The 27,515-nt window shown below is 35.3% G+C and overlaps 1 protein-coding gene across 2 annotated transcripts in view; it reads left to right on the top strand.

Annotated features, from left to right (window-relative positions):
- The window catches only part of LOC123541519 (unconventional myosin-VIIa-like), a 57,429-nt gene that overhangs the window by 6,000 nt on the left and 23,914 nt on the right, over window positions 1-27,515 (top strand). For both annotated transcript variants that reach the window (XM_053526480.1, XM_053526481.1), the window contains 11 exons: window positions 3,186-3,350; window positions 7,693-7,761; window positions 12,634-12,772; window positions 15,750-15,841; window positions 17,419-17,533; window positions 18,153-18,300; window positions 19,604-19,721; window positions 21,635-21,752; window positions 22,699-22,770; window positions 23,993-24,128; window positions 25,622-25,847. In XM_053526480.1, the coding sequence (XP_053382455.1) occupies window positions 3,243-3,350; window positions 7,693-7,761; window positions 12,634-12,772; window positions 15,750-15,841; window positions 17,419-17,533; window positions 18,153-18,300; window positions 19,604-19,721; window positions 21,635-21,752; window positions 22,699-22,770; window positions 23,993-24,128; window positions 25,622-25,847 (1,341 nt within the window). In that variant the 5' untranslated portion in view covers window positions 3,186-3,242. The remainder of the gene's footprint in view (window positions 1-3,185; window positions 3,351-7,692; window positions 7,762-12,633; window positions 12,773-15,749; window positions 15,842-17,418; window positions 17,534-18,152; window positions 18,301-19,603; window positions 19,722-21,634; window positions 21,753-22,698; window positions 22,771-23,992; window positions 24,129-25,621; window positions 25,848-27,515) is intronic.

Below are 27,515 nucleotides of genomic sequence, written 5' to 3'. Positions count from 1 at the left end.
TGGCCACTGTGGTTGAGTGGTTAAGGTTAGTGACTGCATCAGTTGCCTCTAACTTGTATGAGTTCAAGTCTTTCTCGGCCATCCAAGACTTTCATTTAGTTGGTTGTCTCAAAGTCATGTTCTTACCTAAGTGGTTGCCCCTGCCTGATATATTGTAGAAGGAAGCACTGTGGGTCTTTTACCATCATGAAAGCACCAGTCAATTCTCAGAAGATTTTCTACTATGTTAAAATGTACGCAGTCAGGCCTGCTATATGTGCACTGTATGTGAACATAAGAAGCCGAGTGTGTTAATAAGCAGATATATACATATTAAATTGAAAGAAATGAAAATAGATTAAATATTATCAGTTTAAAAATTATGATAATAAATGACTGTGGTTTTATGAGTATTTGTATCAGGTTGTCCAGTCCAGCACGGAAACTATTTCATTTTATTGGAAAATGAAAGTTGGTATGTAGAAATTCGAAATAAATCGCAGTATATGTACAATTATTTTTCTATGAAGTGTGAAGAAAGTTAAAAAGACCTGGGGGGTCTTTCTGTCGATTCATTGAAATTTCAACATAATACACATACATTTCTTAGAGTTCCAAAGACCTTCTGTAAATTTTGACCTGCCAATCTTCATTATTTAGTGTCTTGCAGAAGTCTATGCACTGGCTATGAAAAAAATTGCCTACTCACTTTCCCTTAGTAATGGACCTTTAAGTAACCGCAATTTACACTTGTAAACATAATCTGCCAAAGAATGATATGTTTGTTTATGCCTACCTGCAGACAGATTTTCAGTTTTCAGGTCAGTAATATTATTGTAAAAGGGATTATCTCTTTAATACAGTAATATTTTCACTTGTTGCAAAAATGGGTGGACTGCACATTTAGTTTCACTATATAAAAATGTAGACTTCGTATACCTGAACCAGTTTATTTAAGATCAGTATTGATACACACATTTTTTTATCTCTGAAATTTCTTCAGATCATTTATGTAAATATTTCAGTAACTTCTGATTGGTTTTTTGAATGTTTGTTTTGTGTTTTGTTGGCTAGTATTTAATGTGGGGTAAAATGTCTGAATTTTTTCAAACTGGTAGTGTTTTGTGCTGGTGTTAGTAGAAGTTTGTTTTATAAAGTTTTAAGTTGTGTGTACACAATTTAGATTTTATGGCCTCTTTTGAGTTTTAATGGTGGAGGATGACCACAGAAAGCCTCTCAGGACTTTATTTTGGGCTTGTGTTTGCATTATTTGACTGCCTCAATAGCTCAGTAGTAGAGTGTCTACAGTGAGTGTTGGAGGTCTGGGGTTCAATCCCTGCCTGCAGCATACCAATGACGTGAAAAATGGTACAGGTATAGGTATAACTCCCTTGCTTGGCACTTAGCATTTAAAAGGTTGTACCAGGAGGTAAAATACGCATCTGTTACAGGATACCTACTGGGTAGTTTGTCGCACAAGGGCAATAACGCTTACCATTTACCTTTAACCTTTAATCAGGGTAGAACCACCGACAGTCCACCTGTCAGATGGATAGCTTCTCCTTATGAAAGACTGTTCTAATTAAACTTAATTTTGCATGAACCATTATTCTTGCACATACGGGCTATATTTGTTTGACTGTTCAGAAGATTCTGTACTTACTCTAAGTCAATTGAGTGAAAAAGAGTAGTGTTCTGGAATGTTAAGAACATATGGGGATTGCTCTAAATAAAACCTTGCTCAAACAGAACATAAATATTTTCAATAATGAAAAGCAGGTGTTGGTTCCTATCCACTATAGATAATCTCAATAGGACTGGGTACCAGACTGGAACTGTATACTACTAATAAGCTTTGTTCCCTAACGTGACCATAACGTCACGTACATTACGAACCTTACCAAAAATAATAACTCTAACTACAAATAACATTTCAGATTATTATTTGATAATCGTCATATACGAAGCACTTGCGAGGCGCAACATGAAAAATACACAATTTTAACCATATTATTACAACAATTCATAATATTCAATACATTTATACATATAAATATATGTTTGGCATCAAACATATGCCTAATAACAACATGAAAGCTTATTTCTCTCATAATGTAACTTGTATATATCGATTTACTAATCATTAGTTCATCTATCTTTACTTCACACTGCCAATAACGTCAAAACATTACTTAAATATAAAATTTAATGTGTGAACAGTTACGCCTCGCAAAGCTGAATGACCACTTTTCAAAAATTATTACCGTTAATCAATGCGCTATGTATTATAGCGCATAATCAACTGTCTGTGACTATCTTACACATAAGGGAAAATAGTTTTCTTTTAATTCATAAACTCAAACTCAGAAAACTATATATAATGTGGCAGTTGAGTCCAGTAAGTCCAGGGGTTTTCAAAGATAATCCGTCATAGATTCATTATAAAGCGAATACTGGATTTACCGGTATTGGAAAATAAACAGTGTCGATTGTATTGAGGTCAACTGCCACATTATCAAAGTTTATTAGTACTTTATTCATTTGACAACAGCTAGAACACTACAGTCCATAAAATAAACAAACGTGTTTGTAAACATGGACGGATTCTAACGAAAGTGGAAGAAGCATTTTATAGAAATATTTTGATGGCAAAATACAATATATATCAGTAGCCCTGACGAACCTATAAACCGCGACAGTCTATTTTATAAGTGCAACAACACGGTTGACCCATTTAAACGAGCTGTACTCTAGAATTTTTGAGAACACTGTTCTCAGTTGTCCGGAAATATGGCCTGTATAATGTACTAGTAACATTTGTCAGTGTTCTCTTTTGTGAATTGATATAAAATACAGTTGAAAGTCAATATATTTCTGCTTTCTCAAAGACATTTTCAAGTGCCGTCCAGAAAACACGGGCACAAAATATCATACGGAGTTGAATTTTAGTTATCTCAAAGTAAAATGATCAACTGTATGTCCATTTCCAAAATACTTCCAAAAGTTTCATCGTATAATGTAGTGACTGCTAGCCATGAGTAAAAATTAACACATTCGCTGTAGACAGGTCAATGTCATACTAAACTTTTACCTGCCTTGGGCAATTTCTTAACATTAAGCCCTGTTTAGGCTACTTTCATTTCTTTGCTATCATAGTTGATACTAAATTGAGAAATTATTATTCTTTTGTTATTTTTTGCTTCTAGTGGTTTAACAAGATAAAGATGTAATGTAAAGAAAACACGAAACAGTTTGCTAGCAAGATGGGTCCTCCGAAAAGAAGCACGGATGATTTAGCGAGCTTACCGGATCTAGATGATACCATCTTGTTAGAGGAGCTACATTATAGATACAGGCGTGACCTGATTTATGTAAGTTTATGTCGTATTTTACTACAGAGCATTTGTGCAGTCTGTGAAAAATCCTTGATTACCCATCATTTTTGGTCAGGTTCATGAATTTTCATATTTGTGTCTGGTCATTAAATACTCATCTTCTATTGTCTAGTACTTTGGATATCATTATTTTTTGTCTAGATGTTGAATACTTATAATATTTGTGTACCTGCCTTTAGTTTTTATAATTTTTGGGTCTGGGCCTCTAATACACATAATTTTTGTGCCCCCAGCATCTACTGATGCAGGAGGCATATACTGATTGTCCTGTCCGTCAGGTCGTCCGTTCATTTGTTCGTCCGGACGAGGTTAACCAAATGGGACCGTTTCGTCTAGCATCCATACCCCTTACAAGAATGACTTGATACTAATGCAGATGTAACCTGTGACCATACCTCATCTTCAAGCATCACCTGACCTCAGTTTGACCTTGACCTTGACCTCATTTTGGACTTAGGTTGCTTTATATGGGCCATCTCTTGGTCAACCAAATGGACCGTTTCGTCTAGCATCAATACCCCTTACAAGAGTGAATAGATACTAATACAGATGTAAACTGTGACCATTCCTCATCTTCAAGCATCACCTGACCTCAGTCTGACCTTGACCTTGACCTCGTTTTGGACTTTGGTGCAAAATCTATCGACAAGGATGCCACTGGGGGCATCAAGCGTTTACTGAACGCAGCTCCTTGTGTCTGGGCCTTTAATACACATAATTTTTTTGCCTTGAATGCTCACAGATGTTTATCTTGTCATTGATATTTGATTATTTTTGTGACTAGGCCTTAAAGACTCACCAGCTTAGTATATTGTCCATTTTTTAAATATCATTTTTGTGTCAAGGCCTTTAATACTCATTTTGTGCATGTCAGGTCCTTGGAAACTCGCAAGTGTTGTATCTGGTCCTTAAATACCTGCCAATATTATGGCTTGTCCTAGAATACTCACCATTTTCATGTCTTTGTCTTAAATATTATTTTCATGTCTTGCCAAGTTAAAAACTAGACATTTTCCAGTAACATTTGTTTTGTATTGGCCTTATTTCAGTAAGTTTATTTCTTTCTGACAGGAAATGTTATTACAGATTATATTTTGCTTACTGGGAATACATCCTTTTATCATTGATGTTATCTGGTTTATATATAGTCCTTGAATTCATCAAAACAGGAACTTTAATTTTATCAGATTTATTTCTTGTCCTCTTATAGATCTATAAAATGAATTACCTTGTACATGTATGAATACTTTAATCGTTTGAATGATAAGAAGTCTCATGTGCAACAAATGGAGTTATTTTTGTCTTGAAGTTTTACATTTATATTACTTAAAAATAGCTATGTTTAAGATGTATATTTAAATGAGCCGCACCATGAGAAAACCAACATAGTGGATCCCTGCCGTTCGCTAACAGTTTCTCTAATTACAATAGGCTTTGAAAGCAAACAGCATGGATCCTGACAAGACTGCACGGATGCACAGGCTGGTCTGGATCCATGCTGGTCGTAAATCCACTATGTTGGTTTTCTCATGGTGCGGCTCAGATATGTTTTAATCACAGTACTCTCCAGTTCTGTTATATCATTAAATGACTCTTTATATTAATCTCCAGTCTATAGTTTGTACTATTTACCGGTCTATAGTTAAATACTAAATTTTGCAAGGCTAAAGTCAAAACTTAAAGAATAAAACTACGAAAAGTTATTTCTGATGTCATGTGATAAGACACTTATTAAATGGCTTATTAGACAATAGTCAAAATATAATTGGCCCTCAGTCCTTTGGATCTCGGGCAATAGTTTCGACTGTTGACTGGCAAGCAATTCAGAATGTGCATAATAGGAATTTGAACAACTTCTTTTAGAAAAATAACTGCAAATGCAGTTTTGTTAATGTTAAGATCAACTACATGTATATGTCTTGTATATATTATAATGTTATGGACCTTAGGCCTAAATCATTATGTAAATATATACAAAAACTAAACATGTTATGCTGGTTTAAAGATGACCAGTTTTACGCACGTTTTAGATGTATCTAGATAGTGATTTCTGTAAAATGTTTTAAGGCAACACAGTAATTTGCACAGGTATTAAAAAAACAAACAAGCATATACTGCTGAATAAATGCCAAGTGGGGCTAGTACGTTTTTCAAAATGGTATGTTTGTTAAGACGCCCATTTTCTCCTATAAAGAATAATAAGTTTGTTTACACTAATTTACAATGAGCTGTCTGTGGACAGTGGAAAAAACACTGCATGTACTAATAGTATAGGATAACATGGCAGTTTAGCAGATAGATATAAACACATTTATTAGTTTATGGTGGATATCAATGAACACATGTAGACATAAAATTATCTTATGATTGATATCGATGAACACATATAGATATAAAATTATCTTATGATTGATATCGATGAACACATACATGTATAGATACAAAATTATCTAATGATTGATATCGCTGAACACATTTAGATATAAAATTATCTAATGATTGATATCTGTGAACACATATATATATATATATATATATATATACATATACATATACATATAAAATTATCTAATGATTGATATCAAACACATATAGATAAAATATTATCTAATGATTGATATCGATGAACACATATAGATATAAAATTATCTAATGATTGATATCGATGAACACATATTGATATAAAATTATCTAATGTTTGATATCAATGAACACATAGATATAAAATTATCTATTAAACGATTGATATTGATGAACACATATATGATTGATATCAAACACATATAGATATAAAATTATCTAATGATTTATATTGATGAACACATATAGATATAAAATTATCTAATGTTTGATATCGATGAACACATAGATATAAAATTATCTATTAAATGATTGATATTGATGAACACATATATGATTGATATCAAACACATATAGATATAAAATCATCTAATGGTTGATATCGATGAACACATATAGATATAAAATTATTTAATGATTTATATCGATGAACACATATAGATATAAACTAGGGATGGGAACGAATACTGAAATCAATATTCGAATATTCGGTTTGCCATATTCGAATATATTCGATTATTCGGTTTGTTTTAATGGAAGCTTTACATACTTAAGTGATTGGCATAAACACAACGTATTCATTTGTTTAAAGCGTGAATCATCATACTTAAAAAGGCCAAAAAATGTTTGTTTCTGGTAACCTGATCCTACCTAGCAAAACCCGCCGATCCTAGCGTTTTATTTCACGATTCTGTCAGTATAATCATGAACATATTTAACTAATTCATTGTTTTAGATACAAAAAATCAAAATGATTATAATTTAGACCGTCGCAGTTTTATCTAAAAATAGCAGGTCGTCCCATTTAAACACATGACGCGCTGTTGTATTACCCTCGCCATTTTGAAAATTTTCAATCGGCGTAAAAATCGTCGTGTAAAAAACAAATAAGGCAGACTTAAACCTCCTTCAACATGAACTTATGCACCAATCATGTGTTATTTCTTGATTTTAATATAAAGTACTTCAAAATTTAATTCGAATACGGCCAATTGTGGATGAAAACCGATTCTGCAGATGATCTAAAACGTCGTATAAAATATTGTAAAAAGATCGACAATATCTACAAGTTTGGTATTTTTTTCGAAAAAATAAATTTCTACAACTTGTTACATAAAACAGGCGCAAATAAAAATGAACAAAAGATAAAAAGATATCACATTTACGCCTAATACAAACTGTTAATCCATTGCGATGACCCCAGATAATTATGCATTGCAATTTTCTTGTTAATTGGACATCTTTTGACATGCATCTGACACATTGACGCCTGTTTTCTTGTTAATTGGACATCTTTTGATACACGATAAACAAACATGACATGGTTTTATTCTGTAGAATTAGCATGCTCATATTGCATGTATATTAAATCAATGATACTTATTTTGAAAAATAAAACAACAATAATTTACGAATATAAACACATTTATTATTTTATGACTGATATTGATGAACACATATACCAGGTAGTTATATACCCTTTTATTATTATTTTTATTGATTTGATGAACACATAAAAAATTGTATAGGTATAAAGACGTTTATTATCTTAAAATTGATATTTACTGATCTGCCAGTACATAAAATTAAAAATATTTTCTTAAAAAGTAATTGGTTTTCTCCTATAATTATATTATACTGACACAATTTCCTGAATGACTAGTACCTTATCGTAAAAAATGAAAAAATACCAAAAAGCACCTATCAACTAGATAAGGTAATGATTGTTTACTTTCAGACATATATTGGAGATATCCTGGTGTCCATAAATCCATACAAATCACTTACTGGGCTTTACGGAGAAGAGGTAACAAGCAGTTGCTGTCACATACTAATCACAATATTCAAATTTTTAAAACAGAAATTTAACTCAGTATAATATTAAAGGTCCTTATTCAGTGGTTTTAGCTCAACTTTTCAAAGAATAGGTAGAGCTATTGGACTCTCCCATGCGTCAGCGTCCGCATTGGCGTCCGTGTCCCAATTTGGTTAAGTTTTTGTATGTAAGCTGGTATCTCAGTAGACACTTGCAGGAATGGATTGAAACTTCACATACTTATTCACTGTGATAAACTGACTTACATTGCACAGGTTCTATGACTCTATTTTGCTTTTTTACAAAATTATACTGATTTTTTGACTTAGCAGTTTTTGGTTAAGTTTTTGGATGTAAGCTGGTATCCCAATACCCACCAATGGAAATAGTTTGAAACTTCACACACTTGTCCACTGTCATGAGCTGATATGCAGTGTACAGTTTCCATAACCCTGTTTTGCAGTTTTACAAAATAATGCCTTTTTGACTTTTATATTAATTATACTGACAAGCCTGTTGAATAGTCAAGCGTTGCTGTCCTACAACAGCTCTTGTTGTGTCTGCCCACCCTCTTAACTCAGTCTGTAGAGCATTAGACTAGGAGAAGTTGTTAGGCATTGTGTTTTTTAGCTCACCTGAGCACAAAGTGCTCAGGGTGAGTTATTGTGATCGCTCACCGTCCGGCGTCTGTCCGGCGTCCGTCCACACTTTCCTTTAAACAACATCTCCTCCTAAACCACCAGGCCAATTTTGATGAAACTTGACAGGGATGTTCCATGGATGGTCCCCTTTAAAAATTGTTCAAAGAATTGAATTCTATACTGAACTCTGGTTGCCATGGCAACCGAAAGGAAAAACTTTAAAACTCTTCTTCTCAAAAACCAGAAGGCCTAGAGCTTAGATATTTGGTGTGAAGCATTGCCTAATGGACCTCTACCAAATTTATTCAAATCATGACCCCGGGGTCAAAATTGACCCCGCCCCAGGGGTCACTTGATTTTACATAGGAAAATCTTAAAAAATCTTCTTCTCAAAAACCAGAAGCCCTAGAGCTTAGATATTTGACATGTAGCATTGCCTAGTGGACGTCTACTAAAGTTGTTCAAATCATGACCTCCGGTTCAAAATTGACCCCGCCCTAGGGGTCACTTGATTTTCTAAAAGTAAACCAGAAGGCCTAGAGCTCAGATATTTAACATGTAGCATTGCCTAGTGGACCTCTACAAAATTTGTTTAAATCATGACCCTCAGGGTCAAAATTGACCCCACCCCAGGGGTCACTTGATTTTACATAGGAATTAAAAATTGTTCAAAGAATTGAATTCTATACTGAACTCTGGTTGCCATGGCAACCGAAAGGAAAAACTTTAAAAATCTTCTTCTCAAAAACCAAAAGCCCTAGAGCTTAGATATATGGTGTGAAGTATTGCCTAATGGACCTTTACCAAATTTGTTCAAATCATGCCCCCGGGGTCAAAATTGACCCCGCCCCAAGGGTTACTTGATTGTATATAGGAAAATCTTAAAAAAATCTTCTTCTCAAAAGCATAAGCCCTGGAGCTTTGATATTTGACATGTGGCATTGTCTAGTGGACCTCTACTAAGTTGTTCAAATCATGACCCCGGGGTCAAAATTGACCCCGCCCCAGGAGTCACTAGATTTTACATATGAAAATCTTCAAAAAAAAATCTAAAAATAAACCAGAAGGCCTAGAGCTTAGATATTTGACATGTAGCATTGCCTAGTGGACCTCTACTAAATTTGTTCAAGTCATGACCCCATGGTCAAGATTGACCCCGCCTTAGGGGTCACTTGATTTTACATATGAAAATCTTCAAAAAAAATCTAAAAATAAACCAGAAGGCCTAGAGCTTAGATATTTCACATGTAGCATGGCCTAGTGGACCTCTACAACATTTGTTCAAATAATGACCCCCCTGGTCAAAATTGACCATGACCCAGGGGTCACTTGATTTTACATATGAAAATCTTCAAAAAATTTCTAAAAATAAACCAGAAGGCCTAGATCTTAGATATTTGACATGTAGCATTGCCTAGTAGACTTCTACAAAACATTTTCAAATCATGACCCCTGGGGTTAAATTGGCTCCGCCCCATGGGGTTACTTGATTGTACATAAAATCTTTAGAATTTTCTTAAAAAAGAACAGAAGGCCTAGAGCTTAGATATTTGACATGTAGCATTGCCTAGTGGACCTCTACAAAAATTGTTCAAATCTTGACCCCTCCCCCAAGGGTCAAATTGACCCAGCCCCAGGGTTACTTGATTGTGCATAGGGAAATCTTCATAAATTTGCTAAAAATAAACCAGAAGGCCTAGATCTTGTTCAAGTAAGCAACTCTACTCAGGTGAGCGATACAGGGCCATCATGGCCCTCTTGTTGACAGTTTGTCAGAAGACATGCACCAAGTGGCATTAATTTGCCCTCCACCTCAGAGTCTTGTGGAGAAGTTTTCAGTTACTTGCAGAGAACAGAGTCGGTACTGGTTCAGAATCCAGGAACACTGGTAGGGTAAACTGACCGCATTCGCTTTGATAACTGAAACAGTTTCATTGATTTTTGATGATACGACAATTTTCCAGGTATTTATTGAACACCCCTTGTACTGTCGAAAATTGACATTAAGCCTAATGAAATAATTCAAAACTAACTAACAAACAAACTTTTTTTGAATAGACATGTTGTTGACAGTTTAAGTGGACATGATATTGTAAAACTTTAAAAATTTAGTGTAATGTAACAATAATGTTTATTTGAATAGTTATAGGGTTTCCAAATTTAGTGTCTGTACAATAATGGCAAAATAATAACAGTAATCAAGAAGTCGTTCCTTTTTTGTAAAGAATGAAATGGTAAGTTTAAGCATACTTCAGTTTTTGTTGGGTTTTAAATCAGTCCAACTCAAAATTAGGTCATATGGCGATTTTCCAGCTTTAGATGGGGGAAAAGAAAACCTGAAGTTTTTCTTGGATTTTTTTAGCTCGACTATTCGAAGAATAAGTAGAGCTATCCTACTCACCACGGCGTCGGCGTCGGCGTCGGTGTCGGCGTCGGCGTCACACCTTGGTTAAGTTTTTCGTACCAGTCCACATTTTGACAAAGTCTTTTGAGATAAAGCTTTGAAACTTTCAACACTTGTTTACCATCACCATGGCCAGTTATAGGCAAGAGTACATAACTCCATCAGGGATTTTGGCTGAATTATGGCCCCTTTTGACTTAGAAATCATGGTTAAGTTTTTCGTACCAGTTCATATTTTGACAAAGTCTTTTGAGATAAAGCTTTGAAACTTTCAACACTTGTTTATCATCACCATGTCCAGTTATAGGCAAGAGTACATAACTCCGTCAAGGATTTTGGCTGAATTATGGCCCCTTTCGACTTAGAAATTTTCGTACCAGTTCATATTTTGACAAAGTCTTTTGAGATAAAGCTTTGAAACTTTCAACACTTGTTTACCATAGCCATGTCCAGTTATAGGCAAGAGCACATTACTCCATCAAGGATTTTGGCTGAATTATGGCCCTTTTTGACTTAGAAATCTGGGTTAAGTTTTTCGTACCAGTTCATATTTTGACAAAGTCTTTGAAGACAAAGCTTTGAAACTTTCAACACCTGTTTACCATCACCATGTCCAGTTATAGGCAAGAGTACATAACTTCATCAAGGATTTTGGCTGAATTATGGCCCCTTTTGACTTAGAAATCTTGGTTAAGTTTTTCGTACCAGTTTATATTTTGTGTAAAGTGTTTGACATATGGCTTTGAAACTTTAATCACTTATTCAGTATAATAGTCTCAATCTGTAGGAAAGAGTACATAACTCTGTCATATATTTTGGCTTAATTATTGCCCTTTTTGGACTTGCAAAATTGGTTCTGATTTCATACAAGTCCACGTTTTGTCAGAACTATTTGACATATGGCTTTTAAACTTTGAACACTTGTTTATCATCATGATTTCCATCTGTAGGGAAGTGTACATAACTCTGACAACTATTTTGGCTGAATAATGGCCCTTTTTGGACTTTGAAATTTGTTCACACATTGCCATTTAGTGCAAGACTTATCAAAATCCACAAATATGGGAACATTGTTTGTCTAATGTATTTTTTTCTTTTGTCTGAATATCTGTAGAAATATTTTGACCCCATTCTTCAATCAATTCTTCGAATAGTCGAGCGCGCTGTCATCCGACAGCTCTTGTTTATTTCGGGCAGAGGCAAGCACAGAAGTAGAGCTACAGACTTTGGCACTAGTAGGCATAGCTTTCTTTACATAAAAGAAATAATAGTATACGTCCCAAGCATAATCCTCAGCAAGGACTCGGTAGTTGATTTGAAGTTGCCTGACTTAATCACCTGGCTGCTGTAATGCATATTTATAATGCAATAAAATAGTGTTTTTTATAAAAGTAAAGAGTGCAAATGTAATGCACAAATAACGTTTTCCCAAGATTAATGAAGCTTATGGGGCCTCCAAGGCCAAGTGGTTTTGATTACTGACTTCAAATCACTTGCCGCTCACCAATGTAAGTTGGATTTAATTCTTCACATGAGGAAGCCATCCATCTGGCTTAAGAAAGGTCAGTGGTTCTACCCAGGTGCTAGCCCATGGTGAAATAATACACAGAGGGGTACCTGGGGTCTTTCTCCACCATCAAAGACTGGAATTTAGCCATATGACCTATAATTGTGAAGTTGTGATGTGAAACCGAGCAAAGTTCAAAAGATAAAAATGATGGTCATTATAGTCAGATGGTCTTTGTTTAAGGCAGGTTCAAATGTATTTCAGGAATATGCCGTTATTATTTTTGAGTGTTAAACTTTTGACAACTTTCAGTTGGGACATAGGTATGGGAAAGCCAAGACACTTAGTGAATTGTTACCACACGTGTATGCTTTGGGATCACGTGCCTACCATAATGTACAGAGAGAACAGGGGAACCAGTGTTTACTGGTTAGTGGAGAATCTGGCGCAGGTATTTACCTCTTTATTTATGTAACTGTTAGGAGCCTTTTAGTTCTGGAAAAAGTAACACGTTTTTAGCTCGACTATTCGAAGAATAAGTAGAGCTATCCTACTCACCACGGCGTCGGCGTCGGTGTCGGCGTCGGCGTCACACCCTGGTTAAGTTTTTCGTACCAGTCCACATTTTGACAAAGTCTTTTGAGATAAAGCTTTGAAACTTTCAACACTTGTTTACCATCACCATGTCCAGTTGTAGGCAAGAGTACATAACTCCATCAAGCATTTTGGTTGAATTATGGCCTCTTTTTGACTTAGAAATCTTGGTTAAGTTTTTCGTACCAGTCCACATTTTGACAAAGTCTTTTGAGATAAAGCTTTGAAACTTTCAACACTTGTTTACCATCACAATGTCTAGTTGTAGGCAAGAGTACATAACTCCATCAAGCATTTTGACTGAATTATGGCCCCTTTTGACTTAGAAATCTTGGTTAAGTTTTTCGTACCAGTTTGTATTTTGTGGAAAGTGTTTGAAATATGGCTTTGAAACTTTTATATCTTGTTCAGTATAATAGTCTCTATCAGTAGGCAAGAGTACGTAACTCTCTCATCTTTTTTGGCTGAATTATGGCCCTTTTTGAACTTGGAAATTGGTTCTGTTTTGTATATGTCCATGTTTTGTCAAGACTATTTGACATATGGCTTTTAAACTTTAAACACTTGTTTATCATTATGATTTCCATCTGTAGGCAAGAGTACATAACTCTGACAACTATTTTGACTGAATTATGGCCCTTTTTGGACTTTGAAATTTGTTCAGTTTTTCTTACAAGTCAGTGTTTTGTCAAAACTATTTGAACTGTGGCTTTGAAACTTTTAACACTAGTTTATCAACATGATTTCCATCTGTAGGCAACAGTACATAACTCTGTCAACTATTTTGACTGAATTATGGCCCTTTTTGGACTTGGAAATTAGTTAAATTTTTCATATAAGTCCATGTTTTGCCTAACATATAACTTAACATATTTGCCATCATGGTCACACATTGCCATTTAGTGCAAGACTAATCGAAATTCACAAATACAGGAACATTTTTTGTTAAATCCATTTTTTTGTTTAGTCTGAAAATCTATGGAAATATTTTGACCCCATTCTTCAATTAATTCTTCGAATAGTCGAGCTCGCTGTCATCCGACAGCTCTTGTTTTTAGCTCACCTGTCACAAAGTGACAAGGTGAGCTTTTGTGATCACGTGGCGTCCGTCATCCGTCGTCTGTCCGTCCGTCCGTCCGTGCGTGCGTAAACTTTTGCTTGTGACCACTCTAGAGGTCACACTTTTCATGGGATCTTTATGAAAGTTGGTCAGAATGTTCATCTTGATGATATCTAGGTCAAGTTCGAAACTGGGTCACGTGCCATCAAAAACTAGGTCAGTAGGTCTAAAAATAGAAAAACCTTGTGACCTCTCTAGAGGCCATATTTTTCTTGAGATCTTCATGAAAATTGGTCAGAATGTTCCCCTTGATGATATCTAGGTCAAGTTCGAAACTGGGTCACGTGCGGTCAAAAACTAGGTCAGTAGGTCTAAAAATAGAAAAACCTTGTGACCTCTTTAGAGACCATATTTCTCAATGGATCTTCATGAAAATTGGTCAGAATGTTCACCTTGATGATATCTAGGTCAAGTTTGAAACTGGGTCACGTGGGGTCAAAAACTAGGTCAGTAGGTCTAAAAATAGAAAAACCTTGTGACCTCTTTAGAGGCCATATTTCTCAATGGATCTTCATGAAAATTGGTCAGAATGTTCACCTTGATGATATCTAGGTCAAGTTTGAAACTGGGTCACGTGGGGTCAAAAACTAGGTCAGATGGTCTGAAAATAGAAAAACTTTGTGACCTCTCTAGAGGCTATATTTCTCAATGGATCTTCATGAAAATTAGTCAGAATGTTCACCTTGATGATATCTAAGTCAAGTCCAAAACTGGGTCACGTGCGGTCAATAACTAGGTTGGTAGATCTAAAAATAGAAAAACCTTGTGACCTCTCTAGAGGCCATATTTTTCAAGAGATCTTCATGAAAATTGATCAGTGTTCATCTTGATGATATCTAGGTCAAGTTCGAAACTGGGTCACATGCGGTCAAAAACTAGGTCAGTAGGTCTAAAAATAGAAAAACATTGTGATGTCTCTAGAGGCCATATTTCTCAATGGATCTTCATGAAAATTGGTGAGAGTGTTCAGCTTGATGATATCTAGGTCAAGTTTATAACTGGGTCGTGTGCGTTCAAAAACTAGGTCAGTAGGTCGAAAAATAGAAAAACCTTGTGACCACTCTAGAGGCCATATTTTTCATGAGATCTTCATGAAAATTGGTGAGAATGTTCACTTGATGATATCTAGGTCAAGTTCAAAAGTGCATCACGTGCCTTCAAAAACTAGGTCATTAGGTCAAATAATAGAAAAACCTTGTGATCTCTCTAGAGGTCATATTTTTCAATGGATCTTCATGAAAATTGGTCAGAATTTTTTATCTTGATGATATCTAGGTCACATGTGCTCAAAAACTAGGTCACTTTGTCAAATAATAGAAATAACGACGTCATACTCAGTTCAACACTGGGTCATGTGGGGATAGGTGAGCGATTCAGGACCATCATGGTCCTCTTGTAATGAGGAAGCCACCATATGTCTTAGAAAAAGTACCTTAAATCATGTTTGATGTGTACCAAAAATCTCATAAAATCTCATAATGCATTAAATTTACTGACAGTTAACAGAAAATAAGGTAATAAATAAAATACCTTCCTAAAATGTTAATGTCTTTGATATTCATACACGAAAAAGGTTCTTAAAGTATGCATGTAATGATTTTAACTTCTAGAAAACTTTTTTTGCAACTTAAGTTATGAGTTAAGTAAATATTATAGTGGATTGTCTAGAATATAGCAAGTGTATATTTTAAGGTTTATTTTCTCTGTTTTAAAGGTAAAACTGAAATTACGAAGATGTTGGTAGCACAAGTTGCCAGGTTGTCACAGTGGAGTGGGGACTACTTTCTGCAGGAGAGAATTATTGAGGTATTCATACGCTTGTAATTCAGTTAAGCTTATGTGGTACTGAGAAATCAGTGATATTCAAAGGAGGACTTCATGACAGAGTCATTCCACAAAATTAAAATCCAGGTGACAACTAAAATTCCAATTCATTTGATATGCGCCATGAGAAAACCAACATAGTGCATTTGCGACCAGCATGGATCCAGACCAGCCTGTGCATCTGCACAGTGTGGTCAGGATCCATGCTGTTCGCTTGCAAAGCCTATTGCAATTACAGAAACCATTAGCAAACAGCATGGATCCTGACCAGACTGCGCGGATGCGCAGGCTGGTCTGGATCCATGCTGGCCGCAAATGCACTATGTTTGTTTTCTCATGGCGTGGCTCATTTTATGTTCAAAAGTTAAAATTGATGAGACCTTATCTGCACAAACTTTGAAATTTCATACCCCTGAAATTAAACGATTCCACAGTAAAGAGCCATACACTATAAACGGAGCCACCCATAAATGACCACTGATTTGGAAAGATGTAAGAGATGGATTGTGCATAAGTTGGTGTAACAACACTGTCTTACAAAACAGAAAACATAAACAATGGTGTGGACAAAAAAGCAGGTTAAAAGTAAGGACTCCTTGCCTTTATCAGTAAGCTTGAGAGAGTGACGGGGAGGCATGAGGGGAGAGGTTGGGCTTGTCAGGTAATATGTGTTAGTGGCTAACATATAGACTATTGCTGTTCAATATGGGGAAACTGCTCAAATGAACTTCTTGAGAGAATGATAAAATTTCATAAACGTGCAGCTCACATTATTCTTGATAAAGAGGCAGATGCACCATCTGACCCTCTTTTCAAAGAATTAAAATGGATAAAATTTAACGACAGAATTGAGTACAAAAAAGCTATTTTCATTTACAAATAATTAAATGAAGAAAACTCGCCATGCTACATGAAAGAAAAATTTCAATTTGCTTCAACTTTACATAACCGAAATCTCAGATCAACAAATAATCTTAATCTACATATTCCTAAGCCTAATCTTGAGTTTTATGGAAAATCACTTTCTTATTCTGGAACTGAAATTTGGAATAATATACCTCTCTTTGTACGCCAATCTGAAAATACTGAAAATTTCAAAAAAGCTTATTTAAAGTGGAAGTACTCTGGCTAACTTTCCTTCAATCAAAATTATTATTCCATGCTTATATATATGTTTGTAATTTTGTTTCTGTGATTTTTCTTACTACTGATTACGATTTATGTTTATTTCATTTTGTAATTATTTAATTCTGTATTTAATATTATTGCTACTGTTATTTGATGTAAATGTTGTAAAAATGTTGAGGCACATATGGAAGATTGTTTTGACGAATATGTAGCCTCGTTAAATAAAGTCTTTGTTATTATTATTATTATTATTATTATTACAGTGGCAATCTATATCCACGTCTTGTCAGCTGAGGCATGAATCATCCTGTATTTAAACATTCTATAAATAGATTTTGTTGAAAGAATAAATATAATAGAGTTATGAAAATGTTTGATTTTGAGTTGAGCAGGTTTCGGCCATATTGAGAATACTTTATTTTGAATTGTAGGTAAATCCCTTACTGGAAGCGTTTGGTAATGCATGCACTGTGATGAACAACAACTCAAGTAGATTCGGTAAACTGATTGAGCTCATTTTCTCAGACAAAGGAAGTCTGCTAGGAGGTACGTTCTTTCTTAGTTTCTTTGTAATAAAGAGTTATCCATGGATTTTCAGGTTCCCTAGAGATGACTTACTGGGTACATTGCAGACCAGAACTGCAAATTGTTTTCTCATTTCACAAGTTAAAACAATTAAATTTTATTGGAATTTCTGGCACAATTTTGATTTTGATTTTCTTCATTGTAAAATATATTATTTCTGTCTGGACTCATGGACATGATGGCACTTTTGAAATTTTATTTTTCCTCATAAAATTATTAGTTGAATTGTTGAATAGCAGTGAAATGTTTCATTTCAGACTTAGAATCGATGTTTTATAAATAAAACTGAAGTACAGGTTTACCTGCCTTAGGGGGTCACCTGTATGGATCAGCCACTTGTCTATAGCAGGCAGTCTGCTTATTTTCCAAATTGACATTTTATTCTAATTACAACTTGTCTTAAGAAATCTGCTGCCATATGCAGCCAGATTTTGCCTGATGGGTTACTGCTAAATTCTGGTTTGAGCATCTGTGACACAGGCTTTAAATGTCTTATAATATACAGAATGTTTTATAATATATACAATGTATATTACATAACCTTGACAATTTGAAAACAAATATTTAAAATATTTGACAGCAACTATAACAGAACATATGTTAGAGAAAAGTCGCGTGGTGAGACAAGGACCGGGAGAGAAAAATTTCCACATCTTTTATAACCTCATGTGCGGGTTCACAACGGAGGAAAGACAACGATACTTTCTGGATAAACCTGAAAAATACAGGTCAGTTTGTCTGTGAAGTTCACATTGTCCTGAATCATAGTTTTGGGAATCTGTCAAAAGCAGCAAGATCACAGATTAATCATAATTGAAATCAGATATTTTCTCTTAGTAATAACTTGACCTCTATATCAAAATGATAAAACTTACTAAGTGATATTCTACATCTTGGCATTCTTAAAGTACAGCAACAAATAAAATACAACGACAGAACTGATATAATGCTGTGTATCAATATAAAAGATGTGTAGGTCCTCAGCAAGACTTGATGATAATGTTACACAGCTGCTGTCAGAAATTTCTGTTGTTGCATTTCATTTATTTGCCATGAGGATGGAACTTTAATTGGATGATATAGAGTGAAAACTAGCCTTCTAAAACAATTGTTAAAATCAGATACTGTGAAATCATTTAAATTCGCTAGCATGAAATTTCGCGCAAACGTGAAAAAGGACTGTTTCGCCCGGGCTTGAATTCGCGCCTTTTCAATTTTAGAAATGAAAAAATAAAGTGAAAATATATAATAGCGCGGTCTTAAATTCGCGCATCGGTCCTAGCGCGAGATACGCGAAAATTCGACCTACGCAAATAAAAATGATTTCACAGTATGTCACTTAAGGCCAAAATTGGCCCAAACAGTTTGATTAAGGTCGCTGCTTTGCTTTGTGTGTAGAATTCTCCTTGTGAGGAAGCCATCCAGCTGGCTTATGGAAGATTGGTGGTTCTACCAAGGTGCCTACTCATGATGAAATAATGCACAGAAGGGTGCCTGGGGTCTTCCTCCCGCATCAAAAGCTCTAAAGTAGCTGTCATATGACCTATGATTGTGTGGATGTTACGTTAAACCCAATAAACTAGCCCAAACAGTCAACTTTACAGTTTTGGACAATGAAATAACCCTAGGATTTTACAGATATTATATGTAAGGCACATGACACAGTTCTTTTATGTTCAAAGCTTGAAATCCAATCATTCATATTCCCAAGAAACCAAGAAAGTTTGTAAAGTTATAAGATTTCACAGAAATTAAAGACAAAAAGCAGGAAATTATTTCAAATATCATAGTCAAACTTGCTCGAGAGACCGCATTTATTAAGAGACCACCTGCATTAAGAGGTTATATTTTCAGTTCCTTTTGTGTACTTTGTAAGAAAAAATTGTATTGTATTAAGAGACCATATGTGTTAAGAGAACACTTTAAGATGTTATCTTAGATGGTCTCTTAATATAAGTTGTACTGTATTAAAAACTTGGATACTAAAAGATGAAATTTGCTAAAGGGACTGAAGTTCTAATCTTGTTACAGGATAATAGATCCAGGTCATGGTGCCCCTGTGATAGCCAATGAGATAGATTATGCCGGGTACCAGGAAGGAATGGACAATATTAGAAGAATTATGCCGATTGTCGGCTTCACTAATCAGGTATGTTATTTGTTGAAATTGATATATTATCTATTGAACTTTATTGTTTGTTCTATATGGGTGTAATACCAGTTTTTCAGAGTAACTCGGTAATGTAATATCAGTTAGTTAATCTATCAAAGGTTGCAGGATTAAATACCAATACTAATTTGATTTTTAGCTCACCTGTCACATAGTGACAAGGTGAGCTTTTGTGATCACCCTTCGTTCGTCGTCCGTGCGTGCGTGCGTTCGTCCGTCCGTCAACAATTTCTTGTCTGCACGATAGTGGTTTCATTTATGATTTTATTTTAACCTAACTTGCACACAACTTGTATCACCATAAGATCACGGTTCCTTTCTTGAACTGGCCAGATCCCATTATGGGTTCTAGAGTTATGGCCCCTGAAAGGGCCAAAATTAGCTATTTTGACCTTGTCTGCACAATAGCAGCTTTATTTATGATTTGATTTTTACCAAACTGGCACACAACTTGTATCACCATAAGATCTTGGTTCCTTTCTTGAACTGGCCAGATTCCGTTATGGGTTCCAGAGTTATGGCCCCTGAAAAGGCCAGAATTAGCTATTTTGACCTTGTCTGCACAATAGCAGCTTCATTTATGATTTTATTTTAACCAAACTTGCACACAACTTGTATCACCATAAGATCTTGCTTCCTTTCATCAACTGGCCAGATTCCATCATGGGTTCCAGAGTTATGGCCCCTTAAAGGTCCAAAATTGGCTATTTTGGCTTTTACAGCCATATAGAGACTTCTTTTATTGTTTTATTTGATGCAAACTTCCAAAATATCTTCAACAACAATAAATCTTGGATTCTATGACAAATCAGATGCAATCGTAGGTTCCAGAGTTGTTTTATATCTGATTACCTCCCCTGATTGTAATCAAAATGGATTTATATCAGTACAGTACTTATAGGACTTATTTGAAATTTCATTATTGTTATTAGTTGGACTGAGTCAATCAGAGTAGATAACTATGAACTGATTTTATGTCAAATTACCTCCCTTATTTCAAATTAAAATGGGTGTATCTCCATAACTAATGAAGATACTGATCTGAAATTTCATTTATGTCAACAGATTTATTTGGCAGATCCTTCTTTTGTTCACTTACAATATTATTTTAATAACTTCCCTTTAACGTTACTATAAATAGCTTATTTTTAGTAACTTTTTTATTATTGGCCATAGGGAAAAACCAAGACCACTTTTCTATGGTACAACATGGATGGTACCTCCAAATTTTAGGTGTATTTTGACATATCTATACCTTGTAAGATTTTTTTTTCTTTTTGGTTAAATTTCTTCGCTTTGTTGTTCCTGTCCTTTGGACTTAGATATTTTTTCTGAGGACCTTCTTGTCCTCAAGTGCAATGATAACAGGTGAGCGATACAGGGCCATCATGGCCCTCTTGTTTGCAATTACAGTGAAATGTATATAAAGCTCACCTTTGGACAGTTGAATGGAAAACTGTGGTAACTCTGTCTGTATATCATTTGAGTTAAGACAGTTTTCCATTTAACCCACTATTTGGATGAACCAATGGGTCGGTATTTGTAGATGGTCTTAATTCACAAGTCAGATTACACTGCAGATACTGAAAAATCATCAAATTTAGTGGGCATGAAATTTCGTGGTTGTGGTCAAAACGGCAATTTTGTGGGGATATGAATTCATGTATCAACTTTTGAACATAAAATGAATGGGAATTTTACTTGTTCGTTGGGATTAAATATCGTGGATTAACTCAACCACGAAATCAACGAAAATTAGTCTCCCACGAATATAAATGATTTCACAGTATTTCATATGGAAATAGAACTATTAGTGTTTAGGGGCAAGACAGTCTATGTTCACGGGTGTTCTTTAACATAAAATAAGAAAATTTCTGAAATGACATTTTCAGGATATGGATGTAGTATTTGCATTGCTAGCAGCCATTCTTCACCTGTGTAACATAGAGATGGCAGTTGAACCAGAATCCGAGCAGGTTATGGTCATGAACGAGGAGGAAATTGACTTTGGTAAGTATGATATACATGTAAGATAAAGGAATGCCTAGGTATTGTAGTTAATTATATCTCTATGAATTTTCTGTCTAAAATACAGCATGTATTTCACTAACAAATATGAAACCCTATATTCATCTCCAATGGGATAACGAAAAATATTCAGTCAGAGATGATGTAATGATGGCATCTCAATGTTCCATGTGGCAAAAAGTTGACCGTTTCAAAGGAGTTTTCAGTCTTATTTATCTAAATTTTAAAAAGAAGTTTTTTAGTTTTGACTGATATATCTAGGTATCTGTATATAATAAAAGGGTCATTAAACATTACATGATCTGCTGTGATGTGTTCAGCTCTCATGGATTTTGCCAGGGCAGATCCCACTCGATGCAGGGGCCATTCGGGTTCACGGTCTGGCAAAATCCACTCCAGGCAAATACAACATTGCAGCTGTTATAGCAACCCTATTTTATTAGTACCCCAACAGTATGTCACAAGAATGAACTTAAGATTTGTCCCTCTGCTCATCAGTGTGTTTGTCAGTGATGTAACTTGAGTTTTTGATGAGATTTTACCTGAGTGACTAAGAGAACAATACTATACCATTTTAAAGGGTTGTTGCACTTTGCATTACCTTTCATGAGACAGACTGGATCGAGCAGAGTCTGCTGTTAGTTTTCCCAGATGCATTATAAGTTGTTTAAACCTTTAGCCCACTAAATTTCTAAAATGGACTGGTCCATCATTCAATTTTGACAGTACCATTTATTATTCGAAGGGGTGTTCAATGAAAATTTACTGACTGAATAGCGAACAGTGCAGACCATAATCAGCTTGCACGGAGGTGCAGCCTGATCTTGGTCTGCATTGGTTGCAGAGGCAGAATCACTTGCGCCAGCAGGTTAAAGAGTGCATCTAATTTTACGAGAAAAGTTGTATGAAAAGATGATTTTATTTTCAGCTGCCACGTTGCTGTCAGTGAAGGCAGAAGATCTTATAACTGTTCTCATGGCAAATATTAACTGGGTTAGAGGTAGGAAATATTTTACACATTATAACATACTCTTTTTTGTTCAAACTGTTCTAAGTTTCATTGGAACCAAAGACTCAGTGTTGTTCCATATTGGCCAGTAAATTCATATTTCGGTATGGCGGATGTGACATTTTTAATGTCAAAAAAATTGATGCAATATTATGTGAGACATATCAGATATTTAAAAATTATGTAACTAAATACTGCTGTAAAATCATTAGCTTTTAAATTAAGGGGGGATAAAATTTTGCAGATTTTATGATGCGTCAGTCCACAAAATTAAATTCCAAAGAATAAGTGGAATTGCTATTCATTTTGTCCCGAAAGTTGAAATCCATTATTATTAAAAGTAAAATATCCCCATGAAATCATTGTTATGGTAAAAAATGAGCCACACCATGAGAAAACCAACATATTGCATATGCGACCAGCATGGATCCAGATCAGCCTGCACATCCGTGCAGTCTGGTCAGGATCCATGCTGTTCGCTAACAGTTTCTCTAATTGCAATAGGCTTTGAAAATGAACAGCATGGATCCTGACCAGACTGCATGAATGTGCAGGCAGGTCCAGATCCATGCTGGTCGCAAATGCAATATGTTGGTTTTCTCATGGTGCGATTCAAATATGAAATCTCATACCCATGAAATTAAGATATTTCACAGCGTACAAGCAACATTTAACTGACAAATAAAAATTTATACTAAAAACATTAACGGGCTAAACAAGGAAATGTTGATTTGAGAAAATGTTCATGTGAACACTGCTAGATGGTCCAAACAAGTGAAATCTTAAAACTGCTAGCCCTTAGTTTGGGTGAAGTTTTTCAAAATGTTCATTTATTCACCAAATTTGGCATAAAATATAAAATTATATGAAAAAGTGATTGAAAGTAAAAGTTAGATATTAGTAACAATGCAAGGAGAATTTAATTTTTCTGCATTATTTCAAATGCATTGCAAAAGATTACTACCTTCTGCACACTAGTTTTGGATATTTTTAAAGATATCTTGCAAAAAAAAGCATGTCAATAAGTTTTTATCACTTGTTGCTTTCAGAGTTGTCACTTTTTTTATAGAATTTTGTGTGAAAAAACATTTTTGCCTAAAATGTGTGGGCGAGTCCTGTCATAAAGAAAATAGATCTTCAACTTTGGTGAAAGAGTTTTTATGCACATTACAATTTTTGTGAAATAGATGGAGTTTTAAAATATATATTACAGGAGAACGTATAGTGTATATAAAGAGCCTGAACCAAGCAGTAGATGGTCGGGATGCCTTGGCTAAGGCTCTCTACAGTAAGCTCTTCTCCTGGATTGTACAACAAGTTAACTTCATGTTACACGAAGATGAACAAAGGTAACTATGATCACTTTGCTGTTTTTGTGCACCCCCCCCCCCCCCCCAGATCTACGGATCGTTTTTCTTGAGTTCAGTCCCCTGGGAGGCATATGTTCTCTGATGATTTGAGATAAGAAATGAGACTGAAATCATTCCTCCTCCACCTCCGATTCATGTGATGAAGGTGGCAGTTACTTGAAGGGAATGGGTTTGTACTGGTACAGAATCCAAGAACGCTGGTTAGGTTTACTGCCTGTGAAGTTGTGCACCTGGTGTTCTACTGTGAAATCATTTAAATTCGCCGACATGAAATTTTGCGCAAACGTGAAAAAGGACTATTTTGCGCAGACTTTAATTCGCGCATTTTCAATTTTAGTAATGAAAAAATATAATTAAAAAGTAATAATGGCGCGGTCTTAAATTCGCGCATCAGTCCTAGCGCGAAATACGCAAACATTCGTCCTACGCGAATAAAAATGATTTCACAGTAATTCAGATTTCTCACAGAATGACCAGAGTTATGCCTCTTGACATAGTCAAAAATATGCAGTGGTAGGAGTAGGGGCACCAGTGTCCTGTGGACACATAGTCTAGTGTTCATCTCATCAGTACCAAAGGCTAAGGTGAGTAATTGTGATATGCTGTTATCATCATCTGTCTCTTGTGAGCAGTTGCTTCGTATAAAATTTCCTAATGCCAAATGTTATTCTTAACTCTACATGTGTAATCTTGGTTAGACCGGTAAATCAAATACAGTCAAAACTCGATATCTCAAACATGTTATCTGAAAACTCTGGCTATCCGGAAAACATTTTCAAGTCCCATCCAAAAATATGTGCAATAAATATCATTTTAAGTGGAAATTTGGTAACCTTTAAATAAAACAATTGATCACTGTAGCTGTTTAGTTCAGTGAGGTTTTTAAAGTAGTCAGAGGTGTCTTCCTGTAGATGTTTGTAATGTATAATTTTATCCCAAAAAAATTTTAAATTTATTCAAAACCTAGAAAACAATTCTCCACTTGCATTATAACTACAGTCAAACGTTGTTTGCTCTAACTCGGATAATTCGTATGTCACCCTTTGCTCAAACTTGTTGTCAGGTTCTGGCAATATCCCTGTTTAATGAATTTTGTTTGATAACTCGAACAACCGATAAGTTGAACAAATTTGCCGGTCCCATCAAGTTCGAGGGAACAAAGTGCGGTTTGACTGTACTGTGAAATCATTTAATTCCATAGGGGTGAAATTTTATGGTTTTTGTAAAAACAGATATTTCTTGGGGATTTGAATTCATGGATTTCAAATTTTGAAGATGAAATGAATAGGTGTTTTATTCTGTTGATCGGATTTCTAATTTCGTGAATTAGTGCAACCACAAAAATCTTCAAAAAGAAGTCCCCCCACAAAAGTTCATGATTTTGCAGTGCTTAATAAATTGCTTATTTCAGCAGAAACTTTATCTTTTGTCAACATATAATTCAAGGCATTATGGGACTTTTTATTTTCCAGAGAAGGTAAGAGGTACAGCATTGGTATCCTGGACATGGCGGGGTTTGAACACTTCCAGGAGAACAGTTTTGAGCAGCTGTGTATTAATGCAGCTAATGAGAGACTGCAGCACTATTTCAACGAACATATCTTCTCCCTGGAGTTACAGGAATATCACGCCGAGGGCATCAAACAACCAAAGATAAAGTTTTCCAACAACGACGAGCTCCTTAACATGCTCTTCCAGGTAAAATTTCTGGTTTAAATGTGTCTTTTTACAGTCCAAATGAATTTCCTTACAGTCAAAAAGAATTTCCTATTAGTAAGATAAAAGTAATTAACATTTGAGGCGTATCAGTTTGCATAAATACTTTAAACGAAGGGGTGAAGCAGTCAAAAGGCTGCAATGCTTAAATTGGTAAGATTTTTTACATTTGTAATGTCTTACTTGAAAATGTGTATTTTCCCGAATGTTTGCCATTCAAAACGTGTGTTGTCATATTTTCGATACACTGTAAACAGTCCACCATAATTTTTAGCTCACCTGTCACATAGTGACAAGGTGAGCTTTTGTGATCGCACAACGTCCGTCGTCCGTCCGTCCGTGCGTAAACTTCTGCTTGTGACCACTCTAGAGGTCATATTTTTTGTGGGATCTTTATGAAAGTTGGTCAGAATGTTCATCTTAATGATATCTAGATCAAGTTCGAAACTGGGTCACGTGCCATCAAAAACTAGGTCAGTAGGTCTAAAAATAGAAATACCTTGTGACCTCTCTAGAGGCCATATATTTCACAAGATCTTCATGAAAATTGGCCAGAATGTTCACCTTGATGATATCTAGGATAAGTTTGAAACTGGGTCACATGCCTTCAAAAACTAGGTCAGTAGGTCTAAAAATAGAAAAACCTTGTGACCTCTCTAGAGGCCATATATTTCACAAGATCTTCATGAAAATTGGTCAGAACGTTCACCTTGATGATATCTAGGTCAAGTTTGAAACTGGGTCACGTGCCTTCAAAAACTAGGTCAGTAGGTCTAAAAATAGAAAAACCTTGTGACCTCTCTAGAGGCCATATATTTCATAAAGATCTTCATGAAAATTGGTCAGAACGTTCACCTTGATGATATCTAGGTCAAGTTTGAAACTGGGTCACGTGCCATCAAAAACTAGGTCAGTAGGTCAAAAAATAGAAAAATCTTGTGACCTCTCTAAAGGCCATACTTTTTATGGGATCTGTATGAAAGTTGGTCTGAATGTTCATCTTGATGATATCTAGGTCAAGTTCGAAACTGGGACACCTGCAGTCAAAAACTAGGTCTGTAGGTCTAAAAATAGAAAAACCTTGTGACCTCTCTAGAGGCCATATTTGTGAATGGATCTTCATGAAAATTGGTCAGAATGTTCACCTTGATGATATCTAGGTCAGGTTCGAAACTGGGTCACGTGCCATCAAAAACTAGGTCAGTAGGTCAAATAATAGAAAAACCTTGTGACCTCTCTAAAGGCCATATTTTTCATGGGATCTGTATGAAAGTTGGTCTGAATGTTCATCTTGATGATATCTAGGTCAAGTTCGAAACTGGGTCATGTGCGGTCAAAAACTAGGCCAGTAGGTCTAAAGATAGAAAAACTTGTGACCTCTCTAGAGGCCATACTTTTTAATGGATCTTCAGAAAAATTGGTCAGAATGTTCATCTTATTGATATCTAGGTCAAGTTCAAAAGTGGGTCACATGTCATCAAAAAGTAGGTCAGTAGATCAAATAATAAAAAAACCATGTGACCTCTCTAGAGGTCATATTTTTCATGGGATCTGTATGAAAGTTCGTCTGAATGTTTATCTTGATGATATATAGGTCAAGTTTGAAAGTAGGTCAGTAGGTCTTAAAATAGAAAAACCTTGTGACCTCTC

This window comes from Mercenaria mercenaria, chromosome 16, assembly GCF_021730395.1.
Source record: "Mercenaria mercenaria strain notata chromosome 16, MADL_Memer_1, whole genome shotgun sequence".
NCBI lineage: Eukaryota > Metazoa > Mollusca > Bivalvia > Venerida > Veneridae > Mercenaria > Mercenaria mercenaria.
Note: the sequence above shows the minus strand (reverse complement) of the source record. Positions and strands in the feature narration are given on the sequence as shown.